At 37.6% G+C, this 21031-nt stretch overlaps 1 protein-coding gene across 4 annotated transcripts in view; it reads left to right on the top strand.

Annotated features, from left to right (window-relative positions):
- LOC126481220 (proton-coupled amino acid transporter-like protein pathetic) overlaps positions 1 to 21031 on the top strand; it is a 322252-nt gene that overhangs the window by 287251 nt on the left and 13970 nt on the right. For all 4 annotated transcript variants that reach the window (XM_050104836.1, XM_050104828.1, XM_050104844.1 and 1 more), the window contains 3 exons: positions 10649 to 10924; positions 12929 to 13107; positions 18580 to 18746. In XM_050104836.1, the coding sequence (XP_049960793.1) occupies positions 10649 to 10924; positions 12929 to 13107; positions 18580 to 18746 (622 nt within the window). The remainder of the gene's footprint in view (positions 1 to 10648; positions 10925 to 12928; positions 13108 to 18579; positions 18747 to 21031) is intronic.

Genomic DNA, 21031 nt, shown 5'->3' with positions numbered 1-21031 from the left:
TCACAAGATTCTCATAAGAGTACAGTGAAAAATAATGTTAGTATGTCACAAGATTCACATAAAAGCACGGTGAAAAATAATGTTAGTATATTGCAGCAAAATATAAGGGGATTAAAAAACAAAGTAGGTGAGCTTCTTGTTTGTTTAGAAGATTTAGAAACTAAGGGTGGAACAGATGTACTATGCCTATCTGAACATCATATAGTCACAGGTATGGAAATGGTAAATACAGGTGGATATAAGCTTTCAGGACAAGTAGAGACACTATGGTGAGAGGAGTTGCCATATATGCTAAAATCTGTGGTAGTGTGAAAAATGTGGAAATTAAAATTTTTTGCATAGAGCAACATACAGAAGCACAGGCATGTGAGCTTAAACTAGATAATGGCACTTTTATAATTGTAGCTGTGTATAGGTCCCCACTAGGAAATTTTCAACTATTTTTGAAAAACTTGAATTCTTTGTTGTGCTATCTGTCAGACAGAGGAATGCAAATTATTGTTTGTGGGGATTTCAGTCTAGATTTTCTGATAGAGTCCGCTAGAAAGCTTGACCTTGAAGTATTACTTGGTTCTTTCAAATTGACATCAGTTATTAATTTTCCTACTTGGGTGGTACAGGAAAGCAGCCCACTGGTAGATAATGTTTTAATAGACCAAGATAAATTAATCAAATAAAAACGTTTCCTGTTAAGAAAGGTCTGTCTGATCATGATGCACAGCTAGTTATAGTATATGACATAGCTCCATACAATAATTCAATACAGTCCTCCAAAATAGTGCATTCAATTAACGATTTAACAACTCAAAATTTTGGGGAAAACTTGCAACAGTTAGACTGGGATGAGATGTACAGGGAACATGATGCAAATTTAAAATTTGACCTATCTCATGATGCATTTGTGAGTATATTTGAAAACAGTTTCCCTAAGAAAACAGTAAAATATAATTACAAGAAACCACGTAAAAAGCCATGGCTTACTAAAAAGATAAAAATATCTTGTGAACAGAAAAGGGAAATGTATCTTATAGTTAGGAGGAGTAATGATTCTGAAACAGTGAAACATTATAAAAACTTCTGCACTGTATTAAGAAAAGTTATTAAAAAGTCCAGAAGTATGTGCATTATGTCTAAGATTAGCACATCTAATAATAAAATTAGAACAATTTGGAATATTGTTAAAAGGGAAACAGGTCAACCCAGAGTACAGGAAGACTGTATTTCTATCAAACTGAATGAAAAGTTTGTTAACAAGAAGTCAGAAGTAGAAAACATTTTTAATAATCATTTTTAAGTAGAGAAAATAGGATCCAGCTATTCATTAGAAAATGCAAGGCAGTATACGGAAGAGGCAGTACCTATGCAATTTGATAGAATTGAAATTCAACGCATCTCTCCTCTTGAAATTACGAAAATAGTAAATTCACTCAAAAGTAAAAGCACACATGGAATTGATGGCATTTCCAGCAGAGTACTAAAAGCTTGTTCCCAACAAATAAGTAGGATTCTCAGCCACATCTGAAGTAGCTCACTGAAACAGGGTATTTTTCCAGGTAGACTGAAATACACTATTGTTAAACTATTGCATAAAAAAGGGGATAGGTCTGATGCTAACAACTACTGCTCAATATCACTTCTGACAGCTTTATCCAAAATTCTTGAAAAAGTAATGTATTCAAGAGTAGCATCACATATTTGTAAAAATGAAGTACTAACAAAATCTCAGTTTGGTTTTCAGAAAGGCTTTTCAACAGAAACTGCTATATACGCTTTCACTGATCAAATATTAAATGCACTGAATAACCAAACATCACCCATTGGGATATTTTGTGATCTCTCAAAGGCTTTTGATTTTGTGAATCATGAAATTCTTATAGATAAACGTAGGTATTGTAGTATGAGTGGGACAGTGCACAAATGGTTTAATTCTTACTTAACTGGAAGAATGCAGAAGGTTGAAATTAACAGTACAGATAGTGTTCAAAAATCAGCAGAGTCCTCTAACTGGGGAGGTATCAAGAATGGTGTCCCACAGTGTTCAGTCTTGGGTCCCCTATTGTTCTTAATATATATTAACGACTTGCCACTCTATATTCATGAAGATGCAGAGCTAGTTCTTTTTGCTGATGATGCAAGTATAGTAATCACACCCAAAAAGCAAGAATCAGCTGAGGAAACTGTAAATAATGTCTTTCAGAAAATTATTAAGCGGTTCTCTGAAAATGGACTCTCACCAAATTTTGAGACAACACAGTTTATATAATTCTGTACAGTAAATGGCATAACAACAATGATAAATATAGATTATGAACAGAAGTCTGTTTCTAAGGCAGAATACTCAAAATTTCTGGGAGTGTGCATTGATGAGAAATTGAATTGGAAGAAACACATCAATGATCTGCTGAAATGGTTAGGTTCAGTTACTTATGCTATTAGGGTTATTGCAAATTTTTGTGATAAACATATCAGTAAATTAGCCTACTATGTTTACTTTCATTCACTGCTTTCATATGGTATCATATTTTGGGGCAATTCATCATTAAGAGAGGAAGTATTCATTGCACAGAAGTGTGTAATCAGAATAATAGCTGGAGCCCACCCAAGATCACCTCACAGACATTTACTTAAGGAATTCAAGATATTCGCAGTATATATTTACTTATGAAATTTGTCATTAACAATGCATCCCAATTCAAAAATAACAGTGAAGTGCATAGCTACAGCACTAGAAAAAGGGATGATCTTCGCTATTCTGCATTAAATCTCAGTTTGTCACAGAAAGGGGTGAATTATGCTACCACAAAAACCATTTGCCAAATAATATTAAAAGTCTGACAGATAGCCAAGCAACATTTAAAAGCAAATTAACTGAATGACAACTCCTGCTACTCAGTAGATGAATTTTTAGATATGAATTGATAACTGTAAAAAAAATTAATTAATTATATTGTGTAAAGAAAACTTATGTTAAAGTGACACGTCCCACATCATTACAAAATGTCGTATTCATGATCTATGGAACAAGGATTAATGTATTTATTTATGTAACATAATACAAAAGAGCTGTCCAGTTGCCACAGTGAGTATGTTATTAAGTTAAAAATTGGAGATAATAGGTTTGGTTCCTAATATAGTACACTGGCCCAAGTAGGTACACTTATTCTGGCAAGTGGTTTTTTATTTACAGTTCAGAAATTACTGCATATCCTGTACAAAACATGTACAATTACTTAATGCTAATACACAAATGAGGATACAGTGGTTTCACTAGTAAACTTTTAAATAAATATTTTGCTATAAACAGTCACTCAGTCCATCAGTATTGGATGCCCCTTCTTCAATTATTTCCTTCTCCCTATGATCACATAACTAACTCTTACCATTTTCTTTCTGACCTACCTCTACTTTTCCCTTGCTGCACTATGTAGTTCATATTTAACTTAAGCAGTGAGCCTTTATATGTATAATCTAAACAGATTACCGTAGTGTATTATTGTTTTGCTTCACTTCCTTTGCTAAATGTACACTCAAATTTCCACTTTACATGTATACCCATTCCCAGGTGCAGCACATGGTTTCCATGGTGGGGAAGGCTGTGAAATTTATCAATTGGAACTAAAACATATCGTGAGCTATGCTACAGATCAGTCTTCCATCACAACCAAGGTTTCAGGTGACAGACAGGAGCAGTACAATATCAAATCTATCCAAAAGTTTACATAATGTATCTTCTTTTCATTCCATACTCAACTATTAAATAACACCAAAAGTTAACTCCAAAGAAGGAATCTTAGGGTTTAATGCCCCATAGAATTAACTCCCAAATCATATCTATAGGTAGCATATTTATCTACCAACTTCATGTTTCATGACACTTCATCACAATGAATTGTACAAAAGTACAAATTTTGAAGAGATCTTAGCTTCTTCATGCTTAATGTTTTTCCTGTTTTCAGTTCTAAACTTGAGATGTTTAATGTTTTTATGAGTTCAATCTGCAGCATTCATGAGTTCATGCAATGCTGCAGAGACATTTCTGTGATGACATATGTCTTTTGCTATGACTATGATTTCTCGATGAATAAAAAAAATACCAAATTGCAATCAAATCAGGCAGTGATGTACAAAACTATCTTGCAGTTAGTGGATCCATATTTCCTGTTATGTTTACACAATGGGAGAAACTCGCTCATGAGAGAGATCTCTTTCATGTACATAACATCTAACGTTGAAGAACATACTTCTATTAAATTAATGAAAAAGTTTTAGAATCTTTTAGAAACACTCTACTGTGCGCTGAACCGACACAATATATTTGTCTATCCCTACACAACTCCTGCTCCCAACATCTTACCTCATGGTACATATCCCTGAAATAGATCTAGAAGCAATGCGTGTCCCATATATGCTTCCACCACCACCTACTCCAGTCTGGTCACAAACATCACATATCCCATCAAAGGCAGTGTGACCTGTGAAACCAGCCATGTGGTCTACAAGCTCAGCTGCAACCACTGTGCTGAATTCTATGTGGGCATGAAAACAATAAGCTGTCTGTCTGCATGAACAGCCACCAACAAACTGTGGCTGAACACGCTGGCAAACATTACATCCTTCATTTCAATGACTGCTTCACAGTCTGTGCCATATGGATTCTTCCCACAAACACCAGGTTTTCTGAATTGCAGAGGTGAGAACTTTCCCTGTTATATGTGCTACGTTCCCTCCTGGCCTCAACCTTCAGTAGTCATTGTCCTCACCCACCCAGCCCCTTTCCTGTTTCCATTCCAGCATTACACAGCCCTCATTCCACCATCACACCCAGTCTTTTTACTTCTTTTCTTTTGCACTGTAATGACATTAACTAACATTTAATTATAACTAATCATACCAAGAATTACGCATTTTTGATACATTTTCAGCATATTATTGTCTTTCATGACATGCAAGCTATGATGAACAAGACACAAACATTCCTTAACATCCAGTATGATGTTCCCTGTTATTTTCTTACAACAAATCATACCAATGACTTGCTTTCAAGAAACCCTTAATGTTCTGGCAGTCTGAAATAGCATATACTCATAGGATGCAAGTTTTAATGTAAAAAAAAAACTATATATGGGCTTGTAACACTTAGGACCAAAAGGTATCTCAAGTTCTACCAGTGATGTAGATGATATGCATGACAGCTAGGCTCAAGGATCTGAGACTTTGGGAGACAAAAAAGGAGCTGTACTCTGTAGAAGCCACACCCTCAAACCTTTGCTAAATAGAGCAGGCAGAATTTAAAGACACTGCCTTGAGACTAGCTACCGCCTGTTCGAAAAACATCATCTGATACCACATAAAAACTGTTCCAAAAATGTTGACTGTCATTACATGAATTTGTGTCAGAAATATTTGAAATGCTTCCTGATAATTTAAATTCTGTAATCCAAAAGAAGAAATAAAAACTTTGAGGTTCGCTGATGGCATTGTAATTCTGTCAGAGACAGCAAAGGACTTGGAAGAGCAGTTGAACGGAATGGACAGTGTCTTGAAAGGAGGGTATAAGATGAACATCAACAAAAGGAAAACGAGGATAATGGTATGTAGTCGAATTAAGACGGGCGATGCTGAGGGAATTAGATTAGGAAATGAGAGACAAAGTAGTAAAGGAGTTTTGCTATTTGGGGAGCAAAATAACTGATGATGGTCGAAGTAGAGAGGATATAAAATGTAGACTGGCAATGGCAAGGAAAGCGTTTCTGAAGAAGAGAAGTTTGTTAACATCGAGTATAGGTTTAAGTGTCAGGAAGTCATTTCTGAAAGTATTTGTATGGAGTGTGGCCATGTATGGAAGTGAAACACGGATGATAAATAGTTTAGACAAGAAGAGAATAGAAGCTTTCAAAATGTGGTGCTACAGAAGAATGCTGAAGATTAGACGGGTAGATCACATAACTAATGAGGAGGTATTGAATAGAATTGGGGAGAAGAGGAGTTTGTGGCACAACTTGACTAGAAGAAGGGATCAGTTGGTAGGACATGTTCTGAGGCATCAAGGGATCACAAATTTAGCATTGGAGGGCAGTGTGGAGGGTAAAAATCATAGAGGGAGACCAAGAGATGAATACACTAAGCAGATTCAGAAGGATGTAGGTTGCAGTAGGTACTGGGAGATGAAGTAGCTTCCTCAAGATAGAGTAGCATGGAGAGCTGCATCAAACCAGTCTCAGGACTAAAGACCACAACAGCAACAACAACAACAACAACAATGCATTATTGAAAAATGTATTTTAACATATATGCCTAAGAGCTTTTAACTATGAGCTGGGCCTGCTCCTTCCATCGATTAGTACCAAATAGCATCTTTCCAGTTTCATGACCATTACTTTTATTGCTTGAAAAATATATGGTTATTGTAGAGTGGCAGTAGCCTTTTCAGTAGTTGGAGGGGAACAATCTGAATGATTGACTTATCTGTCCTTCCAACTTTAACCAATATGGCCTTGCTATGTTGGTACTGCAATATCTAAAAGCAAAGGGAACCACAGCTGTTATGTATCCTTAGGACATGTAGTTCTTCTGTATGGTTTCATAATTATGACATTCTCATGTAAGAAACATTCTCAAGGTAAAGTAGCCCCCACCCTCATTTGGCACTCTATTCAAGGGCTACTCTAGACTAGAGCATGTTATCATAAAAAAACAAGTCCACCATTCTATGGTCTGGTGCATGGGATGTTAAATTCTTTAATTAGGTAGGTATGTTAGAAAACTTAAAACAAGAAATGACACATGGAAAGTAAACATACTGTAAACCACTGGTTATCAGCACAAAATGAAATAGGGATAATGTAGAAATAGGATTAGTAATGAATAGGGAAATAAGAATGTGGGTGAACTACTATGAGCATCATAGTGAATGTGTTATTATAGCCAAGATAAACACAAAAGCAACACCCACTTCAACTAAGCAAGATTCATAATAGCTGTACATATTTCAGAGTTAAACTGTTGAATGCATTGTCACCAGAAGCCCACACTACCTCATTAAAAAACCTTCAGAAATGTTATACAAAACTGGCTAAGAAATAAAGCATTTTATGCTACAGAAAATACTTTGATTGTGCAACAGATGATCTTTAATTTTAATTACACTCATTGTATATCTGTTCCCAAATCTATATGAGTTAACTGTTATCTTATTATTGTCTTATTTTCTTATATGTATCTTTGTGTATAATTTAATTTGTACAAACTATTGACATGAATAGCATGCAAAAGGCTTGAAAATTGAAATAAATATTCAAAATTAAATAAGTCTTACTGACAGAAACAGATCAGGAAGTGTCACTATTGCTGTCCGTGCAGAAAAATATCTTATGATGGCAGAATTAGAGAGGATATAAAATGCAGATTGACAATCTTAAGAAAATTGTTTCTGAAAAAAAAAAAAAAATAAAATAAATTGTAACACTGAGTATAAATTTAAGTGTTTTGAAATCTCCTCTGGCAGTATTTATCTGGAGTGTAGCCTTCTACAGAAGGTAAATGTGGGCAATAAACAGTTTAGACAAGAAGAGAATAGAAGCTTTTGAAATGTGTTGCATGTATTCCTCACAAGCAGTTTACTTCATGAGCTACAAAATATTCCATTTCACATTTAGGAGAGGTTATGGTTACAACACAATGTTACACCCTCAGGCTTGTGAATCAATATGTAGAGGTATTTAAGGAGAGCTTACCCCAGGAAATGGCTCAACAGTTGTGATATTTTACAACCTCCACACTCACTTGACTGAAATCCACTGAGTGTCTTTCTGTTGAGACAGTTGAATAACCATTTTTTACTCCACCTAAGAATGTGAAGAAACTTATGCATCAGTGCTGCTATTGTATCTTCAGATGCAGCTATGATGTGAAGAGTTTTTGCAGCTAATCACTAAGGGTGTGTAGGTGCAGGGAGGTAGCTCTGAATTTCTATTGGGAAGACAATATATGTGTCATGAAAGACCTGTTGCAATGGTGAGACTATTCATAGTATTATATTTGACTCATGAAGTGTGACATTTTGGCAGTCATATTTTATATTCTGTAGAGTATATGATGAGCAGATTCTGAGTTGCTCAAATATGAATTTTGTTTAAGCCTTTGACAGCTATGGACTGGCACAGCAATTAAAGCATGCTGCCCTAAGAGCAGTTGATTGCTACAGTGGCACCAATGTGCATGTAATGCAGTGCACTGGTTACAAAAGTTTTGTAGCATACATTTGTTTATTTTTTTTAGTTGTGGTGAAATTAAAGCATCATTTGATCATAGTGCTACTAGTAGGGTCTTGCCACTCCATATCATTTACTTTGAGCCCAACAGGTAGTGCTACAATGTTTTTGTAGACAATTTTCATCTCAGTTTGTGATTTGAACCCTTTTGGCAGTCTTGTGATACTGTTTGTAGTTTTCTATAAATCCAATAGATGTTGTTTCAAAATAAAGTTCAAGGTTTCAGTGACAGTACTTTTGATAGACCAGTGCCACTCTATTCAGTCTGCTGTAGATCTAACAGATGATTTTCATTGATCATCCTGGTTTTTTTTTTTTAAATCTGTGTTTTCCTATTTTGCTGTGAGACTATATTGTTGTTGTGGACTGGAGTAAATACTTTAAATAAATGTTCTTAAACCCTCCCAGTACCTGTCCAAAGCCCAAAACACCAAAAAATCTGAGAAATGGCAAGAATTTATCAGTATTCAACACCCAATGCATGAGAAGTCTCATACATAGTAAAGGGTTAATTTCTCTATATTGATTAGTTTTATAGTTATTTCTGTCCTGCAACAGGCAATTTCTAACAGACTTACTCTTCACAATTATTTACATTTTTCTGATGAATCATAGGCTTCCTCATCATTAAAATACTGTACTACACAGTTTAAGGGTGTGGATGGTTTAAGAAACAGTACTGCAGTATTATAGGACAGAACAAAATTAGTAAGCAAAAATAAAGATAGCTATACCCAGATATGAACCCCCACACCTTATATAAAATAGCAAGATGTGCTGCACACTGTACTCAGTGGCCACCTCTGTCATACTGTACTGAACGAGGATAGTTACTATGGATTTTGATACAATGTTGTTGTTGTTGTTGTTGTTGTGGTCTTCAGTCCTGAGACTGGTTTGATGCAGCTCTCCATGCTACTCTATCCTGTGCAAGCTCCATCTCCCAGTACCTACTGCAACCTACATCCTTCTGAGTCTGCTTAGTGTATTCATCTCTTGGTCTCCCTCTATGATTTTTACCCTCCACGCTGCCCTCCAGTACTAAACTGGTGATCCCTTGATGCCTCAGAACATGTCCTACCAACCGATCCCTTCTTCTAGTCAAGTTGTGCCACAAACTTTTCTTCTCCCCAATCCTATTCAATACTTCCTCATTAGTTATGTGATCTACCCATCTAATCTTCAGCATTCTTCTGTAGCACCACATTTCGAAAGCTTCTATTCTCTTCTTGTCCAAACTATTTATCATCCATGTTTCACTTCCATACATGGCTACACTCCATACAAATACTTTCAGAAATGACTTCCTGACACTTAAACCTATACTCAATGTTAACAAACTTCTCTTCTTCAGAAACGCTTTCCTTGCCATTGCCAGTCTACATTTTATATCCTCTCTACTTCGACCATCATCAGTTATTTTGCTCCCCAAATAGCAAAACTCCTTTACTACTTTAAGTCTCTCATTTCCTAATCTAATTCCCTCAGCATCACCCTATTTAATTCGACTACATTCCATTATCCTTGTTTTGCTTTTGTTGATGTTCATCTTATATCCTCCTTTCAAGACACTATCCATTCCGTTCAACTGCACTTCCAAGTCCTTTGCTGTCTCTGACATAATTACAATGTCATCGGCGAACCTCAAAGTTTTTATTTCTTCTCCATGGATTTTAATACCTACTCCAAATTTTTCTTTTGTTTCCTTCACTGCTCGCTCAATATAGAGATTGAATAACATCGGGGAGAGGCTACAACCCTGTCTCATTTCCTTCCCAACCACTGCTTCCTTTCATGTCCCTCGACTCTTTTAATACCTACTCCAAATTTTTCTTTTGTTTCCTTCACTGCTCGCTCAATATAGAGATTGAATAACATCGGGGAGAGGCTACAACCCTGTCTCATTTCCTTCCCAACCACTGCTTCCTTTCATGTCCCTCGACTCTTATAACTGCCATCTGGTTTCTGTTCCTGTTACAGTGTTATCAAGTCGCAATTCTTTGTCATCCATGCAAAGGATGAATATTTATTACAGAAAATTTTGCATTGTTAGTCTACAAACACTAGCACTATTTAAATATGTGATTTTTTTCCCTCCACTATTTGTCTTATACTTTGCAATCCTCTGTGATTATTTTAATGAATGTGAACTGTAGAGAAAATGAAGGGAAATTACAGCAGAGTGGAAAGGAACAAGAACCAGAATGAAATATGTAATAAATTTAGTATCGTGGTTTCAATTTTAAGAAGTTCTTAAAATAGAGTCATGTTACAATCAATACATTGGTACTATGATTTTAGCATAATTTACATGGAACATTTGTAGTATGTCTTTCAATTAATAGAAGATATTGAGTTGGCTGTCTCTATTTTTGTAGGTAGTGGAGCACCACACAAATTCAACATTAGACCAACGCTGGTATATAGCAGGAACACTGCCACCACTTCTCCTGCTTGGCTTTGTACCCAACCTGAAATGGCTTGCGCCAATATCCATGATTGCCAATTTATTCATGGGTGCTGGCTTGGGTATTACAGTGTATTATCTGGTCCAGGACCTACCATCTATTTGGGATCGTGTGCACTTTGGCCACCCTTATGGCCTGCCTCAGTTCTTCAGCATTGTCATTTTTGCCATGGAAGCAGTCGGGGTTGTAAGTATGTATTTTAGTGTCTTGTAATTGCCCCCCCACTCACCCTTTTTCTCAACCTATATTTCTGTTCCCATCTACTAGTTTCCATCACAGTAATTTTTCCAATTTTGCATTTAAATTTCCTTTCAGTCTTACCTGTGGACTAACTAAACTACTCATATAGAGAATCAAAATGACAACTTGTTAGCCACATCAGAGATAGTTGTCTGCTGTGCAACAAATTTCAGATGAAAAAGTTTAAAAATATAATAAAAACTATGTTTTGGAAGTAGCACACCAAGTCCTGTGCAACAGCAGTTTCCTTTTATCAGGTTCACTGCCAGAGTATAAAACTAATTATTGAATTACATAACAGATGATTTGAATCAGTCATAATGCTGCTATCATCTTTAAAATGAATCTCATAGGTGTATGTCATTGTTTTCTATTTGTTTGTTATTTACTAACTTCAGTACTATTCGGCCTTTGTTCTTGGAGTGTTTTATTTTTTTATAAGATGGGAAGAAAATAAGAAGGGAAGATTTTACAGTAATGTTAATAAAATAGATATAGCTCTAGTTTATGGGCTGTTCTCTCCTTTTTGTGGCACAAGATGCTCTAATACCCTGTTTTGTCCTATCTCTCTGCTCCTGTTTCAGTATACCCTCATATAACTTAGAGGAAACAGTAGTACCAAAGGTTTTAGGAATATACTATTGAAGAAAGAGTTTTATTTCTCATCTACAGTGTCAGTCTACCAAATTCAATCAAATTGTTCTTTCTGTGATGTCTTTCAAAACATTCTGAGTGAGTTGTGTGTTAATCTATCATTACTTAAACTTAATTGTTATGATAAACATTTGAACACCATGCTGAGAAAATAATATTTTTTTCTTTACATCCAAACCACATAATGAAGTTTGGTCGAAAAATAAATTGTCAATGAATGAAGTGCTATGTGCTAAACCTCTGTTTGGGAAGTCTGGTGATAAGAAAATAAGCACATGCAATTTGCAGTGGTTTGCAGAGAATAGATGTAGATGTAGAAAAGCTGGATATCAGCATACCTAGTCACTAGTATCTGCCAGAAAGTAAACATGAAAGTGTCATAGCAAGTACACTGTAATTAATTTCATGTAACCGTATTAATATGCTGTTAACATCATGATTCCAGATTTAAATCACATCAAAGACTTCCATAATTGTGGTACAGAATTCAAAGAATTTTCTGACATGTAATAAGTGTAATACTTGGAAAGGGCTTTTTTTGGCATAGCACTAACTCAACTTCCTATAAATTTAGTCACTCTTCGCAGTCCATGCCCTCACCCTCTCCCCATCTCACACCTTTTTATCTGTCTCCCCACTACCAATCCGCTAGTTCTGTGATACTGTGTTATTAATTTGCATCAAAACAGATATATCTGACAAAATTTGAATGTTATTCTAGGGTGGTTTGCTTTCTTTTCATAACATCGTGCTCTTATTGAACCATTTCCTTGATTATACTGTGAAAACCTCCAAAATTAAAGGTATTCAGTTTTATTCTGCAAGGCATGCACAGCATACCTATCTACACAGGAGAGCACACTCAAGTAATAAAACTGTAATTCTAGAAATTTATTTCTTATTGATTTTATGTTTTGAAATATTCAGAATCAACCCACCATCTCATGCAACTGTGAGCATCCTCAATTTGATTTATTTGCGTTTCTAATATTGACCCAGTATGTAACACTACCTGCATGTTTTTACTGTTGCTTGTCAGTGTATACTGATGCTAATAATGCCTACAATCTTTTAATTATTGAGTTTAATTAAATTTTTGTGGTTATTAACATTATACACTTGCTAAAGCTGTTGTGACTTGGAAGAAAAATTAGTAAAAAACATTGGTGCATTCAGATGGCATTTAGAAAGTTTAAAAAACACTTTAAAATCATGTGAATACAGAGCTACAAAACATATTCCTGAGACATACCTGGTTCAAACAGCTAACAGTTAATGCAACCTTCTTGTACACAGGTAATGCCACTTGAGAACAACATGAAGACTCCTAGGCACTTTCTTGGATTGTGTGGTGTCCTTAACCAGGGCATGACTGCAATTTGTTTGATTTATACACTGATTGGGTTCCTTGGATACCTCAAATATGGTGATGATACTAAAGGCAGCATCACACTCAACTTACCTGTGGAGGAAATGTAAGTATTAAATCACATTCATAAACTTTTATAGATTATATTCCATTAGATATGTTATTACCCCAGAGACCCATTGTGAGGAGATTATGATTGATGTGGAACATTAAAGAATACACCTTTTATACAAGAAATAATTTGCATAAATTTAATGAACAGCCCCAGATCCTAAGAGAAGAGATCTCAAGGATATGGATCAGATCAAAAATATGAACACACATTTTCATTCCCATATTAATACCGTTTCCATGTTAATAATACAGTTAGCAGATACATGTAAATATATACATGCTAAAGTACCCACAATAATGCCTGTACTACCATATTTTGGCATATATTATGAATTTAAAAGAATTTATGTTTATTTACAGCAATTATATTCTTGCATTAAGATGTTCAGAATTTTAATTAGTTCTGCTAAGAAATTTGTCACTGGATTGGCCATAAAAATCACAAATAAATCTCAAATAAAAATGTATCTTCCTGTACAACTGACAACTGATTGGAGCAAACTAAATGACTTTAATGTTTTGTGTAGATTATTCTTACTAACAGAATTGTTTGCTGCTGACCGTAAAGATAACACAGCTACTTATCATAAAGATGACACACAGAGTTGCAGACAGGCATGTCAAAAAACTGTTACACTTGTGAGCTATTGGTCAAAGCCTTCTTCAGCAAAGAAAACACACACATACGAATACTACCAAGCACGCCTCACACACCCATGACCACTATCTTTGGCCACTTTGGCCAGAATGCAGCTGTGTCACAGCAAATGCAAGCAGCAATCCACAGTGGGACAGGGAAGAAGGAGGGATAGCAGGGTATGAGTGAGGGGAGAGAAGAGTGATGTCTGGCAGTGTGTGCAGGGACTAGGAGGAGGCTTGACGAGACTGCCACCAGCCGCAGTGTCAGGAGGATGTGGGGCAGGGAGAGAGAAAGGGGGGGGGGATGGGTGGGAGAAAAGGAGATGAGCAGGGAAGGGGAAAGATGGGTGGTTGTGTTGGCAGAGGGTTGCACACAAAGAGAATGAGGGGCATGAATAGGGATGAGGTGACAGGACAGAAGGAAAATTGTTGGGTGGAGGGTGGGGGGACAGTAGGTTATCATAGGTTGAGAATGGGATGATCTTGGGAGCAGAGAATGTGTTGTAAGTATAACACCTGTCCATACAGTTTAGGAAAGGCTGGTGCTGGAGGGGAGGATCTAGAGGGCCCGCACTGTGAAGCAGCCATTGAAATCAAGTACACCATGCTCAGCTGCATGTTGAAATTCCTTACCTCCAAATTTTCCTTGCCATCCTTCCCCATGTCCCTTCCTAAGAACACTACTTTTCAGCAGAAGAAAGGACAGCCATACACAGCCTCAAAACAAGATCATGACCTAATCATATTACCTGCAGACAAAGGCTCCACCACTGTCATTATGAATCGCAGTGACCACCAGGCAGAATGCCTCTGCCATTTATCTGACTCCTCTACCTATAAACTCTGCCAGAGTCATCCCATCCTAGAAGTCCAACATAACTTCTAGTCCCTGCTTAAAACCTTAGATCCTTCCCAGAACATCTCCTCTGAATCCATTTTCCTCCTCACCACTATGACACTTCACCCACTCACTTTCTACATGCTGCCCAAAATCCACAAACCCAGCAATTGAGGCTGTCCCATTGTAGCTAGCTATTGTGCTCCCACTGAAAGAATTTCAGCTCTCATAGATCAACACCTTGAATCCATTGCCTGAAATCCAGCCTTCCACATCAAAGATATCAACCACATGCTTCACCAACTCTCTACCATCCCCAACCCTTTACCTTCTGAAGCCATGCTTATTAGTGTTGATATGCCACTTTCCTATACACCAACATCACTTATGCCCATTGTAATGTTGCTACTGAATTCTACCTTTTCCAATGCCCTTCATGTTCCAAAACACTACCTCATTCCTCATATATCTTACTAACTGCATCCTGACACATAACTCCTATGAAGCGAAGGTTGTTGTTGTTGTGGTCTTCAGTCCAGAGACTGGTTTGATGCAGCTCTACATGCTACTCTACCCTGTGCAAGCTTCTTCATCTCTCAGTACCTACTGCAACCTACATTCTTCTGAATCTGTTTAGTGTACTCATCTCTTGGTCTCCCTCTACGATTTTTACCCTCAACACTGCCCTCCAATACTAAATTGGTGATCCCTTGATGCCTCCGAATATGCCCTACCAACCTATCCCTTCTTCTAGTTGTTGTGCCACAAATTTCTCTTCTCTCCAATTCTATTCAATACCCCCTCGTTAGTTATGTGATCTACCCATCTTATCTTCAGCATTCTTCTGTAGCACCACATTTCGAAAGCTTCTATTCTCTTCTTGTCTAAACTATTGAAGCGAAGGTATATAAACAATTCTGTGGCAAAACCCTGGGCACCTACATGGCACTCTCCTAAGCTAACTTGTTTATGGGACACCTAGAGGAAACTATCCTAAGCTTAGAAAACCCCTAACCACTGATCTGGTTCGGGTTCAGCATTGATGATATCATCATGATCTGCACTCAGGGTCAAGACAATCTATCCTCATTCCTTCAGAACTTCCCATCTGCTTCACCTGGTTCTCCTCAACACAGTATGCCACCTTCTTAGACATTGACCCCATCCTCTCTTTTGGGTCCATGGCTCTGTCTGTATTAAACCCACCAACTACTAACAGTAACTGAATTTTGGCAGTTCCCATCCCTTCCACACCAAAAAATTTGTCCTATATAGTACCTGCAGTGAGAAGAACTCCCTTACCCAGTCTGCTGGAGGTCTCACAATGGATTTCACATACAAGCACAATCCCCTTAACCTAGTCTGCAAACAGATTTCCCATGACATATGCTCACACACCCCCAACCCTCCCACAACCCCCAAGAATCAGCTCTAAAGGAATGCTGCCCCACATCACCCTGCACCACCCAGAATGATACAACTGAACCACATCCTTTAACCAAGCTTTGATTATCATGTCCTGAAATGAGACACATCCTACCCAAGATCTTTCCCGTACCTCCTAAAATGATGTTTTTCCACCCAGCCTACCTCCACAACATCTTTGTCCCTGCCTATGCAACTCCCCTTCCCAACTCCTTGCCACAGATCGAATCCCCGTGGAAGGCCCTAGTGAAAGACCTGCCCAATCCACCCACACGGTGCTTCCTATTCCAGTCCTGTCACAGGCTTATCCTACACCATCAGAGACCAGGCCACCCGTGAAAGCAGCCATCTCATATTCCAGCTCAGCTGCAATCATTGCACAGTGTTTTACATTGGTATGGCTATCAATCAGCTGTCCACCAGGATGAGTGGCCACCACCAAATTGTGGACAAGAGCAATGTACAAGACCATGGTACAACATGCAGCTGAACATAACGTACTTGACTTCAAGGGCTGCTTTGCAACCCATACCATCTGGATCCTCCCCTCCACCACCACCTTGTCTGAACTGCACAGATGGGAGTCATCCATACAACACATTCTTTTCTGCCAAATTCATCCTGGCCTCAATATATGGTAACTCACTCTCCCCCCTTCCTCCACCCAATGGTCTCTTCCCCCTCAGTTCTGTCACTTCCTCCCAGTTTACATCCCTTACCCTCATTGTGCCTCACTCTCTGCCAATGAACCCACCAACCTTTTTCCCTTCTCTTTTTCTGATCTTTCCTGCTCCCCATTCTGCTGCCCTCCTCTCTCCTTTTGCCATTGTCTCCTGTTGCTGTGCCTGGTAGCCTTGTCTTGCCACCATCCAGTCCTTGGCACAATCTGCCAGGCAGGGCAGACTTCTCTGCCCCCACCTGCATCCTGCTATCCCTTCCCATTTCCCAACCAACTCTGGACTGATGCTTTTGTTCAACATGACACAGTCAAATTCTGGCTGGAGACAGTGGTCATGTGAGTTTGAGCTGTGCTTGCTTGTGTGTATGTGTGTCTTTTGTTTGTGAAGAAGGCTTTGGCTGAAACTCAAATGTGTAACAGTCTTTTTGTCATGCCTGTCTGCAACTCAATATGTCATCTTTATGGTGAGTAGCAATTGATTCTTTTCATAATATTGTAGATATTTGAACCTGCAACTTTTATTGTTTAACAGAATTGTTCTTGTGACCTGAGCTATTGCTTTAAAAATGGAGTACATCATTACACAGATTTGCTCCAGTGTTTCAGCAGTTACAGAGCATGGTTTTTTTGAATTAATTTATTAGTAAGTTATAATAACAAGAGCTTAATGCTGGAAATTTCTTCTGTCCAGACATCTTCACATTTCATAAGTAGGCCTACCATGGATGGAAAAGTCTTTCAAATTTCAAATCCATATCGTAAGTCTTTCCATGGTTCAAAGACTATTAATCAGCTATGAAGTGCTTATTAATGTTCACAAACATTTCCTTAGTAACCCTTTCCAAAACTACATTTGACAAAATTGTATCATTATCATCAGTTTAATTTTTAGTTTGAAAGTGAAGACTGCACAACACATGTGTAGTAACCGAGTAATACGGAAAACCAATCTAAGTCACATAAATCTTCTTTTACTTGTAACATGTGAACAATAACAGAAAAGCCTCTCAGGACTCCACAACAGACACAACAAATGATGTGCATGGTACTAACTAGAATAACATTGAGAGGTCAGTTAGCACTGCTCCTTTCATATGTATATGTGAGGCCTTGCCGCGCCCACACCTGTGGCTGGCCCACTGATACAGTTGGTGGCCAATTCAAACACACACATTCAGTGACACCACATTCTGCGCACTCAGGCTCGTATGCACTAGTAGCAGCCCTGTATTTATTGGCTGAAATGCTATAACTGTCATTATAGTCACAGATACATTCACAGTGTGAATAAATTATCCTACACATTTTTTGAATGCATTATTTGAGTGCAGAAATATAAAACATAAACTTAAAATTTTCACGCATTCAAAATGAGATTCAATATTTTTTGTCGATGCCAGAAAATAAGCTTAAAATTTTTGTGCACTCAAAATGAGATTCAATATTTAATGTTGATGTCTCCAACAAATTGTGAGAATATTTATATTTGTAAATCAATTTCATGTGTTTTACAGTAGACAAAAAGAACTTTCTTTTAACCTCTGTGAAAACTAGCCCTTTAAATTTTTCATAGCGATATATAAACAGAAAAATTTTAAGCACTGTCTCTGTAACCATCAGTAACAGTCTAGGCTAGTATATTTTAATATCACTAATAGTGTAAACTTATAGTAGAGGATACAATTATAGATATTTACACATATTGGTTTGATTGAATGTAGCCATAAAATATTCCATCAGTTGCAGATAGCTGATGTGTGAAGTACTCAGATCAATCCATCTTCAGGCAATGTTGTTCAGTGTTTTGTACAGTTTACATTGCCACTATTTTAACCAAAAAATGAATAAAACTTTCACCTAATGCTGTATGTATTTTGTTTCAGCGCTGCTCAGTCTGTAAAAATTCTAATTGCACTCGGAGTTTACTGCACGTATGGCCTGCAGTTCGTTGTGCCACTTGAAGTGTCCCTAAATGCTGTGAAAGACAAGTTTCCTAACAGACCTGTCCTAGTTTCATATACTGTGAGGACAATCCTTGTTATTGCATCAGGTATGTTCACATTTTCTTCTTTATTAAATTATTAGATTTTTTTCTATATTACAGTTTCAGTTCTCAAGAAAACAGGTGTCCAAACTTTTACAATATTTGTTAGTGTCTAACGATAAGCACATCTACAGAATGGCCAATGAGGATTTTAGCTCTTGCCTGAGACTGATATTAACAAATTTTAAAGGATAGTTACTAAAGCCATTCGCCATTATATTTCAAAATCTGGTTTCTGATAGTCACTCAGAATGTTTCAGGAATGACTGGGTTCTTGTCCACTGACTGACTCTACTGAAACAGAAACCAAGCCAGTGAGACTCACTTCACCTCTTGGGAAACATACGTAGTCCCTTGTCAAGTGGAGGCAAACACAAATGGGTAGGGCTCTATTAATCATTGGCAATTCAAAAGTATGGTGAATAAAGGTACCCTGCAGGGGAATGGCAGTAAGGGTATTAGGAACATCAAGTGCACTCACTGTTTTATCCTGGCGGCCACATTCCACTGGTTAAAGAGGCTATTCCAATAGCCACTGAAGAAACAAAGTGCAAACAACTGTAGGTTGTAGTACTGGTAGTGACAAACAATGCCTCTCATATAGACTCTGACATCACACTTGGATCATTCTAGTGGCTGCTAGAGAAGTTTGAGAGTCATGGGGAAGGCTTGAACCCAGAGACTGCAAAGGGTCTGTAACAAGTCAAGCTGTGATTTCTTAGACTTGAGCCATAGGTTTAAGACCTGTAAAGTTTCACTAAATGGGTTAGGTATGCACTACACATCAAAACCTACTACCCAGGCAGCTGTCGGTGTGTGGAATGCACACAAGGATATTTTAGACTGTGCAAATCTCCATCTGGTCCAGATAATGATACCTGCAAGAGACTCAGAAGTATCAGTGTAAGATAAAAAGAAATTCCTGCCACAGGCAAGAGTAATAAAATCCTAGTAGGCATTCACAATAGAGAGCCACAGTTTATCATGTTCCTGAAAAGTACTAGTTACAGAAAGCTGGTTAAAAAAGCTGGTTAAAATCTGAAGTAGGCAGCAGTGAGATTTTTTAGGAAAATTTAAGCATACATCAAAGGGGTAAACAAATGGGAAATGAATGTGGTGTATTGGTTGCAGTAGACAAGAAACTCATCCTCCGAAATAGAAACTGAAGCTGCCTGAAAGATTGTTTGGGCAAGATTTAGTATCACACATGGGCTTAAAATGATAACTAGTTCCTTCTTTCAACCACCAAACTCATCTCATAATGTACCTAAAAACTTTAGAGAAAACCTCAGTTCACTAGTTCATGAAGTCCCCAATTATACTTTAATCATTGGACAAGACTTCAGTCATCTAAATAATCAACTGGGATAGTAACAGTTTTGTTAGAGCTGTGCATGACAACACATAGAGTGAAATGTTACTAAATGCCTTCTCTGAAAACTAGCTAGAACAGGTGAATCAGAACCCCTCTCATGATGGAAGTACATTGGATCTAATGGCAACAAATAGACAAGATCTCATGGAGAATGGCCACATCAAAGCTCGTATCAGAGACCACGATGATGATGATGATGATGATGATGATGATGATGATGATGAAGTCCCATACTCCTTGACAGAGCGTAGGGGAACAATGCAGGAGACCCACTCGGCCGTACTAGGCAAGGTCCTAGTGGAGGTGGTTTGCCATTGCCTTCCTCCAACCATAATGGGGATGAAATCACAGACAATATGGCAGTTATAATGATTACCAAAGTGCAACTGAACCAAGTAGAAAGATTTATAAGTTCAGTAAACTAGATAAATAAGCTGTAATGTCATGTCTCAGGGAGTAACCTGAAATATATAGCTCAGGGCAGGAGTATGTAGAGGAACTATGGCTCATTTTTAAAAGAACAGTTGACCATGCCATGGATAGATATGTACCAGCAGAACAGTTGTGATACTGGGGTCTCTGCTTGATATACAGTCACTGTAAAGAAACTTCTGAAGAAACGGAGACACTGCATACTAGATGTGAAAACAAAGCATAGGATTCTATGAGCCTAGAGAGATGCTCAATGAAACTTGTTTAGTTGTCAAGAGCAATGGGTGAAGCCTTCAGTGGCTGCCATAGCAGAATATTGTCAAAAGGTCTTTCACAGGGCCCAAAGAAAATATGATTATTTGTAAACACTGTTAGTGGCACTAAAGTTAGTGTCCAGTCACTTACGGACAAAACAGGGATGGAAACTGAGGATATAAAATCAAAATCAGAAAGCTTAACTTCATTTCAAAAATTTCCTTTACAA

This window comes from Schistocerca serialis, chromosome 1, assembly GCF_023864345.2.
Source record: "Schistocerca serialis cubense isolate TAMUIC-IGC-003099 chromosome 1, iqSchSeri2.2, whole genome shotgun sequence".
In the NCBI taxonomy this organism is placed as follows: Eukaryota; Metazoa; Arthropoda; class Insecta; order Orthoptera; family Acrididae; genus Schistocerca; species Schistocerca serialis.
This window is presented reverse-complemented; position numbering and strand designations above follow the sequence as displayed.